The 14,712-nt window shown below is 47.8% G+C and overlaps 1 protein-coding gene and 2 long non-coding RNA genes across 16 annotated transcripts in view; 2 read left to right on the top strand and 1 right to left on the bottom strand.

The window, feature by feature from the left end:
• The window catches only part of Arhgef10 (Rho guanine nucleotide exchange factor (GEF) 10), a 94,674-nt gene that overhangs the window by 39,531 nt on the left and 40,431 nt on the right, over window positions 1-14,712 (bottom strand). For all 14 annotated transcript variants that reach the window (XM_030243425.1, XM_017312669.2, XM_017312673.1 and 11 more), the window contains 6 exons: window positions 14,292-14,398; window positions 7,043-7,120; window positions 6,627-6,806; window positions 4,576-4,692; window positions 2,899-2,991; window positions 270-440 (listed from right to left, as the gene is read on the bottom strand). In XM_030243425.1, the coding sequence (XP_030099285.1) occupies window positions 270-440; window positions 2,899-2,991; window positions 4,576-4,692; window positions 6,627-6,806; window positions 7,043-7,120; window positions 14,292-14,398 (746 nt within the window). The remainder of the gene's footprint in view (window positions 1-269; window positions 441-2,898; window positions 2,992-4,575; window positions 4,693-6,626; window positions 6,807-7,042; window positions 7,121-14,291; window positions 14,399-14,712) is intronic.
• On the top strand, window positions 354-4,362 carry Gm16350. The gene is made up of 2 exons (XR_378743.2): window positions 354-577; window positions 3,119-4,362. It is a non-coding gene; the product is annotated as a predicted gene 16350 (long non-coding RNA).
• Window positions 11,091-14,296, top strand: Gm35285. Its single transcript, XR_003947514.1, has 4 exons — window positions 11,091-11,771; window positions 12,044-12,135; window positions 13,300-13,351; window positions 14,075-14,296. It is a non-coding gene; the product is annotated as a predicted gene, 35285 (long non-coding RNA).

The following is a 14,712-nucleotide window of genomic DNA, read 5'->3' as shown; positions in this document are numbered from 1 at the left end:
TCAACCAGCCCGGCCAAGGAGGGCTCTTTGTTGTGTGGTGCCACACAAAGCAGCTATCTAAAACAAAATGTGAGACTTTTGAAAGTAAAGCTGAGTGGCCTTTTAACCTCCTTGGGGGGTTCGCGGATCCAAGTGGGGAGCTACCAACTCACTGAGTCCCTTTCCTAAGAAAACAAGTGGACAGAGGCCAAGGCATTGCATGCACTCCCAGGCATTCCGGGCCCCGGCCACCCCAGTTATCGGAGCAGATGAGGAACATCTCTCTGGACCTTGTTCAGGTATCTCTCGTTTATGGCTTTTGCTATTTGTTTGATTTCGCATCGCTGGTCGGCATCTCTTTTTCTCTCGTTTAGCTTCTCTGCCAGGGTCTCGAGCTCCGTCAGCGCCATCTGAAGGGGCAGCCTGTCAGGATGTCCTTTGGCGGTGTTCTTCAGCATGTCCTGTGAGCAGGAGGCAGAGTATGGGTGGTCAGCAAGGATGCTTCTGACCCCAACCGTCTGTCTGACCACGTTGTCCGGCAGCTAGAGTGACATGGGATGCCAGCCACCTCTGGAGAGGAGTCGGGACTGGGAGAAGGGTAAGAGTCATCTCAACACTTGGCTCAACATCCAGTCAGCTCTTCCTGTAAAAACAAAACTAGCTTAATACCTTACAGTCTGATGAAATAGATAGATAGATAGATAGATAGATAGGTAGATAGACAGATGATTGATAGATTGATTAGACAGTGTGGGTCCCTGGCATAGAAGCATGCCACTACCTCAGAAAGCCAACAGTGGCCAGGATGAAGCGGGCAAACTGCATCTTCTATTAGCGTCGGGCAAAGCCACCTGCTCACAGAAGTTCCCCAGCAGTGTTAAATATGCTACTGTGGCCTCCACTATATGGGTGGCTCTCAGCCTGTGGGTCGTGACCCCCTTGGGGTCATACATCAGCTATTTATGTTATGATTTGTAACAGTAGAAAAATCACAGTTATGAAGTAGCAAGGAAATCATTTTATGGTTGGGGTCACCACAACATGAGGAACTGCATTCAAGGGTCACAGCATTAGGAAGGTTGTGCATAGTACAGGTTCTATGCCCACAAGGTCAACCCACCCAGCAGGGTCTGTGTGCGAAGGCCCTGAGCTGGAGGAAGAGGTCTTGGTGCATGAGACCACACAGCTATGCTCACACTCCTCTCTGCTGCTCAGAGCACATGCCTTTCGCAGGCTGAGGCTGCTGTGCTGTATCCACCAGATCCACAGGGAGTTTTCCCAACAACACGTACACACTGAGTCTCCATGTGCCATTTGGTGATGCTCACAATAGTTCAAATGTTTGCATTATTCTCGTTATGGACATCTCTGAAGCCACTGTCAACAACTGTTCTGTGGTACCATAACCCATGCCACCCAAAGGCTGTAGACACTGATAAATGTGTGTGTTCTACTGGTCTACCGACAGGCCATGCCCTGAACCGTCTTTTACTCCTTGGGCCTCCTGACACCTGAGACCCAATCAATAACCCCACAGTGGCCTCTGGAGAGTCCCAGACTTTCTGCTCTAAAGCAAAAGCTAGAAACGGTGCTAGTTGTGGTGACACATGCCATCCCAGCCAGAAGCCTCGGTAGGGGGATCAAGAGTTAGAGGCTGAGATGAAATGAGTTCAGGACCAGCCTGAGTGCTCTGACCTGCTGCATAGCTGTAAATAATATGACCTATGAGCCTCTTGATGGGCTGGGCATGATGGTGTATGCCTTTAATCCCAGCCCTCGGGAGGCAGAGGCAGGCGGATTTCTGAGTTTGAGGCCAGCCTGGTCTACAGAGTGAGTTCCAGGACAGCCAGGGCTACACAGAGAAACCCTGTCTCGGGAAAAAAAAAAAAGAAGAAGAAAAAGTCCTCCTTCTTCAGTGATGAGAAAGAGAAACAAGCTTGTTGCTGTCATGGGGGAGGGGAGGGAGGGAGGATGCAGGGGATCAAATGGGCCGGCTACAGCATTTCCTCAAGTCAGCCAAGTGAAGAGACGCCAACTGTCTTCAATCCCAATCCCGTGAAGGCAGGACTAGAAAAGCCTGAAGCTGGCAAAGGCTGGATTGTGAGGCTCAAGCACAGAACTCCTCTGTAACTTGACAGGAAGGTTGAGGATGCAGATGCGGGTGCTGATGCGGAAGACACAGTGCATGAGAAGATGCAGCTCAGACAGCTCCCGCATGGACTTCCAGCAGAACCCAAGCCTTGTACTGGAGGAAGATTCACTGCACTAGAGAGAGGCAGCCAGTGCCTGGCTCTTGGCTACAAAGACAGGCTGACTCTGTCGAAGAAGGGACGATGCTCACCCACTTCCTGAAGGCCCAGGACCTTCTCATCTCACCCGGTCTCCTCTGCTTGTGCTCTGCAAACGGACGACAGACCCCGCCAACAGCCTGCTTTATAGGGTCTCTTGCACTGTGCTCTAAGCTCACCCCAGAGACCAACTACACGGAGGAAAGGGACAAAGCATGGTGCCGCAAGTGTCGGGAAATCGCTGGGGACCAAGGGGAGACACTGAACTAGAGAGAGGGAGCCTGAAGAACGGGCCTCGGTCACTGAAACCTTACAAAGGCCAGAGAAGGAAGCTCCTGGTAAGTGCTGCAGGCAGCACGGACCGATGATAACAATGTGAACGCGGCACGTGCAGTCAAGAAGAGCGGCAACACTTGACAGGGCTGATTACGAGGACCCCGTTTGCTTCCCAGAACCAACAAGGGAGCCCACGACCCTCCTTCAGTCCAGTTCCACACTTCTTTGGTCTCCATAGGCTCTGTGGCTGCTGGTGATTGTGGCCTGCTGTCCCCTGGGAGGAGGGGAGGGGGCAGGGGCGGGCAGATGAAGGAGAGGAAAGGAGAGACCCTTCAGGGCCTATGCCCCAACATACCTGCAGTAGGAGGATGAACTGTGGGAACCTCTGGATGGGCCGCATCATAAGGCTGTGGAGTGTGACTCGGTCTGGACTGGAATCCTGGCTCAGCTGTAGGGAAGAATGGCAGGCTCAGGGCAGGTAGTGGCTCAGCCTGGCTGTGTCCTCGGGGTAGAGTTAGGATGGTGGACAGGCTGCTCAACACCCCTGCTTCACCCTTTTTTTTTTTTTTTTTTAGCTCTACCAGGAGGAAACTTTCCAAATGTGTGGGAAATACTTTCTACCCCAGTTCCAAGGAGGACTTGCTGCTGCTGCTGGCCCCGAGGAGGGGCCTTACCTGGATAACTCAGGCCCTGCTATATTTCCCCGGCATTCTTAGGGTTCCAAGCTAGTCGGACTGCTCCAGGGGAGGTTGTGGCCCCTTATGCTGCTTCAGAGAGAAAGTTCCACCCAGCCCTTGTCGGTCACCTTGACCAGCATCTCTGAGCATGCAGGGAGATGTCAGTACCGGACCGCCTGGGGCCACCTGAGGTCCTGACTCGGGGGCTACATCTGGTACATCTCTGTATAATAAGCCTGCACAGTGAAGGTCACTGCATAGAGCACAGCAAGGCTTGGCTAAGCCTAGACTCAAGGTCACCTGCCCCAGGGAGGCCAGCAGGGACTGTGGCCACTGCAGTGCCACAGTTTATACCCATCATCGAGTTCCTGACAAAACCCTCAGAGGAAATCAATTTTTAACTCGGTAATGTCTCCGTTTCCTTCAAGGAAAGGAATGATGTCACAGCTCAAGGGCACAGCTTAGCTTCTGCAAAGCACGAGGGATATTTAGTCTCTGAATAGCTGTCCTTGGCCGTGGAACAGCGGGGACCTGAGCTGTGTGCAGTAGAAAGGAAGGAGGGAGTTATCCCACCTTAAATACAACGTCAGTGCTGGCAAGGACACTTGCCCTATGACAGCTTACCCCAGGTAGCAGAAATTCCCAGAAACATAGTTCCAAGCACCAAGAACACACTGTGTTCCAAGGCTTTCTCATTCAAATGAGCCTGAGCAGACAGGCCAGGGGGCCCTAAAGGGGACTTTAATATGGTTCGATAGCAACAGCTTCAGCCAGGCTCTCTCACATCCAGGCCTCCGAGTCCTGCCTGCAAGACCAGCAGTCACCATGGGACCTCTCTCAATGGTGGGATGGAAGAAGGCAGTAGAGGCTCTCGGCTCTGACATCAGAAGGCACAAGCGCCACATGGCCAACACAGGCTCCTCCTCGCACCTCACAGGGTCAGCCTCTCCAGCTCTTGTCTACCTGCTCTGTCCCAGAAAAGAGCATCATTCCCAACCCGACGTCTAGACTGGGCTGGGCTGGTAGTGGGCTACTGTTACTCCCTATGCCAAGCTGGGATGGGAGGCTCAGGTATCTGTGGGTTCCGATCGAATGTCCTTTAACGTCTATATCCATATAAATACACGTTTAAGGCAGGCAAACAAAAGTTCCTTCAAAAATCTATGATCCAGCCTAGAGCCCCTGAACCTCCCCTCGTCGACACAGATACCCAGGGACCTAACAGTGTTGACTCTCTCCAATAAGCAACATCGTGCACTCCAGGCAGGGCTCCGTCCAGGTTCTTTCCAAGGTACTTTGACAGGAGATATGCTATGAGACAGGGTTAAAGCCCAAAGCAGGGAGAGGGTGCTTACCTTTAAGAACTCAAGGAAAGCAGGCTTTGTGGCACACGTCTTCTTGAGGACAGCCACGGCCGTGCTGAAGTTGTTCACGTACTCGCTGTAAGCATCCAGCACCATGGACTTGGAGAACTGGAGCACAGGGAATGGAAAACTCATGGTTTGGAACCCACCCCTCGCAGTGCTCTCCTCACACCGCGACGGCTATGACTGCAGGAGCTCTTTCTCCCCATGTCCTCATGGGGCACTTGATGCCTGCCTGGTGGGAAATCATGGGCTGACCCCAGTGCGCCTATCCCTGCACTTGGAGTTTGAGTGGTAAATACCCTGGGCTTCATGGGACAGCAGACAGCCATCTCTAAGCTTCCTTGGCAGATATAGCTTCCAAGAGAATAGGGGTCATTCATTACCCAGGGGCCCCAACAGCTTCCCTTGAGGGTACAAACTACCTTTGAAAAGACAGGGTACAGTGGTCCCCTTGCACAGGTAGAGAACTGACACCTGACGCCTATATATTAACGTTCCCTATTTTCCTGTAAATGCAAAGGCTTCAAGAGGCAGAACCAGGCAGGACAGGACTGAGCCCCCATCCTCACCCCCAATTTGCAGCTAAACTTCTTTTGTTTTGGAGGGGAGGAGGTAATGGGTGTGTGTGTGTGTGCATGTGTTTGTGTATGTGTGTGTGTGTATGCATGTGTTTGTGTACATGTGTACGTGTGTGTGTGTGCATGTGTTTGTGTACATGTATGTGTGTGTGTGTGTGCATGTGTGTGTGTGCATGTGTGTGTGTGTGCATGTGTGTGCATGTGTGTGTACATGTGTGTGTGTGTGTGCATGTGTTTGTGTGTGTGTGCATGTGCCTATATATTGATGTTGAAACTTATACGATTGGTTTTGCCCACTTCATCAAGTATTTGCACCAACTCCATGGAAACGGAGCCTGGCAGCATCATGCTTAGGAGGCTGAGGCAGGACACCAAGAGTTCAAAGGCAGCCTGGGATACAAGGCAAGAGTCTGTCTCAAAAAATATAACACCGCCAATGTGATGACTCAGGGTAGAGGTGCTAGCCTGACAAGCTAAGATCAGTCCCACACGGTCCTGAGTTTAAGACCCACACAGTGGAGGAAGAGAGCTGGCTACAGAAACTTGTCCTCTGACCTCCATGTGTGTGCTGTTCAGCATATACAGTAAATAAATAAAACTTTAGAAACAAACAAACAAAAGTAACTTTCATAAGTCTGCTATGTTACTAATGCAGCATTATTTAAGTAGCCTAGTACTTCCCAACAGATTTTCATGCTTCTGTCCTGTTGACAGCGTTACCTCACACAAGCACAGAGCTAATCTGCTCCATCTGCATGCAGCCTTCTACATCTAGACTGAAAGGCGAACAACACACACTGTGCGTGAGCCATGTGAAGAGCAAAGACTAAAACTACCCCAAATCGGTGACATGGTAATGCTGTGCCCTTGGCCTCTGGGCAGCTGCTTCTGCTCCCAGGAAATGTCACCTGCATGCTGTCTCAGCATCACAGTCCCCTGTCATGTACAGAACCAAATCCTATATCCACAGGACAAAACATCCAGGGCAAAGTTTGAGGGGAACAACCTGGTGTTTTCTGCCTCATGTTTTATATGGTCACCAGGCATACTGTATAGATAGAGTATGCGCTACTTTAGGAAGATGCTCAGAGATGCTACAACTCAACAGGCAGGGCTCTCTCGCTCAGCACAAGAGCTGATGTACAACGATGGCACAACCAAATGTATGACTCAGTTAAATGACTGTGTAACCAAAACCTGATACAACACGTACACTTAACCCTTTCTGGACTTGTCTTCTGTCCGGAACCTCTGCTCAGGCTTCCTTGTCCCCTGAGAAAGGGGACCCCTGCTCCTTTCCTGAAGGTATAAACCGGGTCAGGATGTCAACACATCAGCACGCACCCTTATGAGCTCTGGGAAGTGATAGCACCCTGAAAGGGGCACGTGGCTTCGTGTTCTGAACCCACAGCACTTCAGGTGGGGAGGGGGTGGGGGGGAATGGTGTCTGCGGATGATTACCGAGGCCACAAAAACGTCGCCGATTGTTTCCACGACATCCCACTCGGACACGCGGCTGGCCAGCGCAATCTGGAACATGGAGTGACACTGCAGGATCTCCTTGACGCGGTAGAAAACCATCCTGAGCTTCCTGTCACTCAGGAGCCGGGGCTCCATCTCAGACAGCGGCTTCTCATATTGCTGCGCCAGAAACAAGTGTCAACGGTCAGTCACCCAGGGTGGCAGAAGAGGTCTTCTCGCTTCAAAACAAATCATGTGACTTTCACCGCCAGCACACAGTCACAACATTTACACTCTGGGGAGGATTTCTCAGACTTGGATGTTTTGGGTCACAAACACCTACAAAACACACACAACTAAAGTATGTACAATGGGTAAGAAAAGGTTATGAAGTATGCTGCACCATGCTTCCATACCTCCAAAATCCTCCGGAGAGCATCTACATAGTTCTTCTCGCTCTCAACAATGGAGCCCAGAATGTATCTTCTCACAACCTGTCGGAAATTGGAAAGTAAGATGGTAGAAACGTGTTTCAGGATACACACAGATAAACTTTACTTCTATGTTAAAGCTTGTTGATTTAAAAAAAAAATACATTTTTAGCCAAATGTGGTAGTGTGTGTCTTTAGTCAGCACTGGAAAGGAAGAGGTAGGTGGATCTCTGTGAGTTCAAGGACAACCTTATATATATAAAGCGTTTCCTGCCAGTTAGGGCTATACAATGAGACCCTGTCTCCAAAAAAAAAAAAAAAAAAAAAAAAGAAAAGAAAAGAAAAAAAAGAAAAAGAAAGAAAAAAAGAAAAAATTGTTAAAAAATAGAATTAAGAATTTCGGAAAAAGCATTCGACAAGATCCAACACTGTGCCCCTTCTTAGAATTGGGAACAAAACACCCATGGAAGGAATTACAGAGACAAAGTTTAGAGCTGTGATGAAAGGATGGACCATCTAGAGACTGCCATAGCCAGGGATCCACCCCATAATCAGCATCCAAACGCTGACACCATTGCATACACTAGCAAGATTTTATCGAAAGGACCCAGATGTAGCTGTCTCTTGTGAGACTATGCCGGGGCCCAGCAAACACATAAGTGGATGCTCACAGTCAGCTATTGGATGGATCACAGGGCCCCCAATGGAGGAACTAGAGAAAGTACCCAAGGAGCTAAAGGGATCTGTAACCCTATAGGTGGAACAACATTATGAACTAACCAGTACCCTGGAGCTCTTGACTCTAGCTGCATATGTATCAAAAGATGGCCTAGTCGGCCATCACTGGAAAGAGAGGCCCATTGGACACACAAACTTTATATGCCCCTGTACAGGGGAACGCCAGGGCCAAAAAATGGGAATGGGTGGGTAGGGAAGTGGGGGGGGAGCGTATGGGGGACTTTTGGGATAGCATTGGAAATGTAATTGAGGAAAATACATAATTAAAAAAAAGAATTAAAGGAGATCTTTGAGGAAATGTTTTAAGTGAAGTGTTAATAATTAGATACTTCTCTGTTGATACAACGGTCACCTTTTAAACATCAGATTATAAACTGAAGAGCCTATTAAACAGGTTGGAAAGATGGCTCAGAGGTTAAGAGCACTGGCTGCTTTTCCAGAGGTTCTGAGTTCAATTCCCAGCAACCACGGTGGCTCACAACCATCTATAATGAGACCTAGTGTTCTCTTCTGGCCTGTAGGCAAACCATTATATATATGTGTGTGTGTGTGTGTGTGTGTGTGTGTGTGTGTGTGTGTGTGTACATATATATAGTTAATAAATAAATCTTTAAAAATATACATATGAACTATAACTATGGCAGGGCAAATAAAACTGTAGCAAGAGAAGCAAGCTTGCTGGCTTATACAACATCAGTGGTCTGAATCAGTCAATCAGGTTTCGTGTCTCAACAGAAAGAGACGTGATGTTTCATATATAAATTGAAGGCAAAAAGAGCTTAAGTCTCAACCAAATAACACTACTGGCAACAGCAATCAGAGAGCCACCGGTCTTCAGTTAGAGCTGAGCACAAATGCCGGTGGGAGGCGGAAGAACAGGCAGTGTTTTGCTGAGACCTACCTAGGCAGGGTTAACTCTCTCCTGTCACTGAGAGGGGTGAAAACCTACATGTGAGATGCCTGCATTGAACACACAGCAGTTTCTGACTTTTCCATTGCTAATGTATTAGCATGCGGTTGTAACATGTCTGCAAGATGCCAGACACGACATTTGCTATTGTCATTGCCCCAAGTACACCCCTACCAAATATCAACTGCCAACAAATGGAACATACGGCATAATCCACAGTTGAGTTGCCCTTAAGCCAAAACTCTCAAACATACACATGCTCAACACATGCGTTTCTGCATACATCATCACTACACATGATGTGGACGTGTGTACACACATCACGTACCCACAGACTCACAGCAGACCTCTCTAGGCAGTGACATTATTGGAGAGTGCAGCAGTGCCACCTAGTGGCCTGAGACACACTTCCATGCAGAAAGCTCCTGTGGTTCAGATTTTGACCATGATTTATGAAACATTCACAAGACAGCCATTGCTCTCTTAGGAAAAGGACTACTTATTTAACCCACAAAACTAACTCTACAATAAGCCTTCCTAGGATATATAAAAAGGTAGGTGTGTGTGTGTGTGTGTGTGTGTGTGTGTGTGTGTGTGTGTGTGAACAGTGTGTAGGTCAGAGATCAGCCAGGCACTTTTTTTTGTTTGTTTTTTTGTTTTTGTTTTTTTCTGGTCTGTGACTCACCAGTTAGGCTGCTGGCCAGTGAGCCATAGAGGTCTACTTGCCCACCCTGGAACTTTTACACAGATTCTGGGGGCCAAACTTAAGTGTTCAGGCATGTGCAACAAGCACTTGAGCAACTGAGCTCTCTCACCAAGTGTTGTATTTTTAAAAAGATGTGTGAACACTGAGCTTGGTGGCTTAAACCTTAACCCCAGTTGTCAGGAGGCTGACGCAGGAGGGCCAACTACGAGTTCTGGCTACCTAGGGAGTTCCTGAGAGTCTTGCCTACAAATCAAGAACCCACCTCAAAAAATAAAGACGTGCCGCGCAGTGGTGGCGCATGCCATTATTCCAGCACTCGGGAGGCAGAGGCAGGCGGATTTCTGAGTTCGAGGCCAGCCTGGTCTCTGTACTCTAGAGTACACTCCTGCTGGTAGATCCAGGCAACTGTCTCTGCCAAAATTCAGAAGCTCAGACCCTACTACCCTGGGGAGTAACATTACCCACAGGCTAACCTAAGGAGTCACACAAATATAATGTAAGACCCTGAGATAACACCTTAGTCAAGACCGGAAATTGACATAAGGTGGTCAGCCTACAAAATCCCACTCCCTCACCAAGATTTCCTCGACACTGCGGGAGACATCCCTTTTTAGGCCACTAGAACTGATGCATCAAATGGCAATGCCGAGAAAGGAGTGGCGTGAGAGCAACCGGTGACAGAATGTCATCTAAGAGCTGCAGCTCCAAAGTCAGTGACAGAATGCCATCCCAAGAGCTGCAGCTCCAAGGTCAGTGAGTTAACATCGTCCTAAGAACCTGCTGAGGAAATCAGACTACAGTGAGTATTAGTCACTTGAGTCTGAGGGGCTCCGGACCATTCTGTCCATGTCTGAGGTGCTGGGGTGGGGGTGGAGGGGAGGGGGGGGTCGTCGTCACTGATGAGACTCGATGCCCTCGGGATGCAAATAGTTTTCAATAGTTTGCACCAATTCGAAAAATATAAATAAAGGCTGTGCTCCCAAAACAGGGCTTAAGAAGAAGAATATTCAACATATAGCATTTCTGGTTACTTAAACTACCTTCTTTCCATTTTAGAAAAGGAAAAGAAGAGAATCCAAAAGTGCCAACACCCCTAGTTTAAGCTTTAAGGACATAACTCTCAAAGAGAACTCAGTTGCCAGGAGGAAAAATAATAGACGTGATCGTGACGGTAGGAAAGCCAGCTGAACAATGGACGCAGGACTCCAAGAGCCCTGGCTCCAGGTCTGACGCAGCACTAAACTCCTCACCAAATCTTCATTATCACGTGGAAAGTGAGACCTCCAGGCCACACTGGGGTTAAACTCAACTATTGTGGCCAGGATATAAGGGCAGGACATAAGGGTGGGATTCAGGTCTATGGACTTGATGCAGAGATGTCTCTACTTAACAGTCACCTGTGTGACCCACAGAGCGCCTCCACCTTCATCCCCTGTCCTGTTAACCACAAGCACCCAAGAGGCTGCTGGGATTGTGGAGGTGTTGGTATCTCTTGTTTAAAATCCCAAGTGGGCTGGCCAGATGGCTCGGCAGGTCAGAGCACAGGCTGTGCAAGCCCGAAGACATGAGTCCTGTCAGCAGAGCCTGAGGTGAGAGAACTGACTCCTGAAAACTTCCTTCTAACGCCACACAAACCACACACACACACACACACACACACACACACACACACACACACACACACACACACACACAAAATGCAAATAAGTAAATCAATGAAACCAGAATCTCCTCAGTGGGTGTCTCCAAGATGCCTGGCTATGCTCCTGGCCATTGCTTCCTTGTGCAGTATCAGCCTCTCCTCACACACACGGCGCTTCTGCCCACTCTTTCCTTACACCCCTGCTCGCTATCTCCGTCTACCCCACACACCCGTCACTGCACACACCGCACACCACTCCACCCAAATACACTCACACACCTGTACCCTTTGTCTCCTCACACACCAGACACCGAAATTCAGTACCTCATCTCCCACACCCCCCGTCCACGGTCTCAAGACCTGCCACATCCCTGGTTACTTTATCACACGCTCTGCTTCCCTGTTTATGGTCGCCCCCACCAGCGCTGTCCAGCCCAGCCTATTCTTTTGGTTTGGATGGCATCTGCGGAATGTCTACCTCTGGTTCTTTCCATCCTCCCACCTCTAGGAATCTATGCCTAGCCCTGCCTCCTCTGGAACTGCCCCTCCTCCTGCCATTGACAGCATCTCCTCTGAACTTCCTTTCTGGCATAGGAATGTTGACGGAGGACAGGATCTGGATATCATTCAGATCTTTGTTCCCCATACCCGGCTGAGATCCTATAAACGGTCAAATGCTGGAAACAGTTAAGGCCAGAATGCGTCGGGAATGATGTTGGTAAGCCTTTCCATGCTATAACTCCCACTTAGGTGAGGTGGGGGAGCCACAGTAACAGAGAGAAAGTTCTGGGTTCCTGTGACAATCCACATCAACTGTTTGCTGGCCAGCAACTCAGGTTACATCCCCAGTTGTTAGCTCTTAGATACCCTCTAGCCTTTCTCAACTCTAACCCTGCAACTTAGTACTGTATATTGTTGGCCACGAGACAAGGCTTTAGGCAGACCTGTGATGAGACTGGAACATAAAATCAGATTTTTCTATGAGTTCAGATCGCTGAGTGGCCAGCTTTCTCTCTGGGAAATGGACACAGACAGCGGGAGCTTTTACGGACATATGCATCCAGCCTCAGGACTAATGACTGGTAATGAAGCAGGCAGCTCCCAGGCTGTCTACACCTCGCTGTGAGTGTGAATGTGTGTGTGTGTTACTGCATAAGTGAGTGTGTATATGTGTATTTGTGTGTTTGACAGAGTGTGAGTGTGTGGTCTACGTGTGTGAGTGTGTAAGTGTGAATGTGTGAGTGTGTGTACATGGGTGTGTGTGAGTGTGAGTGAATGTGTGTTTATGTGTGTGTGCATATATGTATATGTGTATAATTGTGTATGTGCCTGTACATGTGACTGTATATATCAGTGCATGTGTGTCTGTATGTGTGAGTGTGTGTATGTGTGTGTATGTGTATATGTGTGTTTGACAGAGTATGAGTGGGTGGGTCTACGTAAGTGTGTAGGTGCGTATGTGTGAGTGTACATGGATGTATGTATATATGTGTGTGTGTGTGAGTGAATGTGTGTTTATGTGTGTGCGTATATATGTATATGTGTGTGATTGTGTGTGTGTGACTATGTATGACTGATTTTGTGAGTGCATGTGTGTCTGCATGTGTGACTGCATGTGTGTGTGATTGTTTGAGTGTCTACATGTGAGTGTCTGCATGTGTGTGTGTGTGTGAGTGTGAGTGAGTATGAGTGTGTGTGTGTGTGTGTGTGTGTGAGTGTGTATGAGTATGTATGAGTCTAAGACACTGCTCATGGACCACATCTCTTTACTTCCTGCCACTTTTTCCTTGGTTCCGTTTTAATTCTAAGAGAGGCTAAGGTCACAGGGCCTGACCATTTATTAACTCCTAGATACCGTCTTTAACCTTTTCAACTCCAGCCTTGCAACTGAGTATTCACCGACACGTGATCTGTGTCTCTATCATCAGCCGTCTACCTTTCCAAGGGTTCACCATTAACTTGTTATCCATCTTCATTTGTGTGTCTATCTAATATTCCACCCGCCCATCCCTCCATCCATCCATCCATCAATCCACCCACCCATCCATCCATCTGTCCACTCACTCACCCACCCTTCCAACCACTGACCAATCCATCTGCCCACATATCCACCCATTTTATGGAATATAAATCATTCCCTCTGTTGTCTGTATGGAAAAGGCTCAGCTCCTACCCAAATAGTTTTCACTTCCTCAAAATCCCACAAACAGAACTATGATTTGTTTCTTGTGTTTTCCTTTCAACAGGAAAGTCAACTTGAAACCACTGACTTTTCCCCTCTGCATTAACTGCCAGATGGTAAGAAATCAACTATTCACAGATAGTTTCATTTGTTATTAAAAGTCTATTATGTGGGGGCAGGAGAGATATCTCAGTGGTTACAACCACTGGCTGCTTTTGCATAAGAACCAAGTTCAGTTCCTAGCCCAGACATGGTGGCTCACAGCTATCTGTAACTCCAGTTCCAGGAGAGCTGATGCCATGCTCTGACTGCCTTGGACACCAGGCACTTACATACATGTAGGTCAACCAGGCACATACATGGTGCACTTACATACATGTAGATGAACCTGGCATGCACATGATATACTTATATACATGTAAATGAATCAGGCACACACATGGTGCTCTTACAGACAGGTAGATTAACCAGGCATACACATGATATACTTACATACATGTAGATGAGCCAGGCACATGCATGGTGCACTTACATACATGTAGGTAAACCAGGCACACACATGGTGCATTAACATACATATAGGCAAAACACTCATGTACAAAAAATAAATAGTAAGTCTTAAAAAAGAAAGCATATCATTTTAATCTCTATTTTAGGCACCTATGTATACATCTTTTACACACTTCTGTATATTGCCTCTTTGACAGTTTTATTTTATTGGTATAGGGTCTTGTTATGCAGCCTAAGCTAGCCTTATATTGTTAGCATTCCTCTTACCTCAACTTCCCCAGTGCTGGAACTACAGGTCTGGACCACTGTGTCTTATTGTCCCTCTACAGGAATATCATATCGGAACGAATGACGTGTGACAAAGAAGTCAAGGTCCACACACTTATCACACCTACATGTACTGATGATATTTATGGTATCTAAAGGCCTATGAAGGCCAGAGCTAAGACCAGACCTTTTCATGGCTGTGTTAAGAGGAAACTGTGGAAGCCCCGGTCTACAGTGACAGCAGCAGGTCTTCCATGGGAGCATCAGTGGCTTGCTTACCTGCTGCTGAGACAAGCCCTCGGGCATTGGGGTGAGGACAGCCTCCGGGTGCTTGCAGTCCACGTCAATGAACAAATTCTGCTCTTCTTCAAAATAACACCTGTGATCTGGGGGGGGGGAGAAAATGCATGGGTTTCACATTAAATTTCAGTTTTTATGGCATTATAGCATGTAAGCTACATTTTAAAAATAAAATAAATCTTTTGTGCAAGTATTTCAAGTCCAAATATTTACTTCCCACCTGGCTATTATTAAATTGAAATTTTTATCAGACCCAATATGAAATTCTTCCACAAGGGTAAAAAGAAGTGCCAGTATTTGAGGTTTTTGAAGTTCAACTTCAGAGATATCAGGTAGCCAAGCAGAAGAGTAGAAATAGATCATTTAGTTTCTAAAAATTAGATAGCACTACACAGAAACA

This window comes from Mus musculus, chromosome 8 (assembly GCF_000001635.26).
Source record: "Mus musculus strain C57BL/6J chromosome 8, GRCm38.p6 C57BL/6J".
NCBI classification, from domain to species: Eukaryota; Metazoa; Chordata; class Mammalia; order Rodentia; family Muridae; genus Mus; species Mus musculus.
Note: the sequence above shows the minus strand (reverse complement) of the source record. Positions and strands in the feature narration are given on the sequence as shown.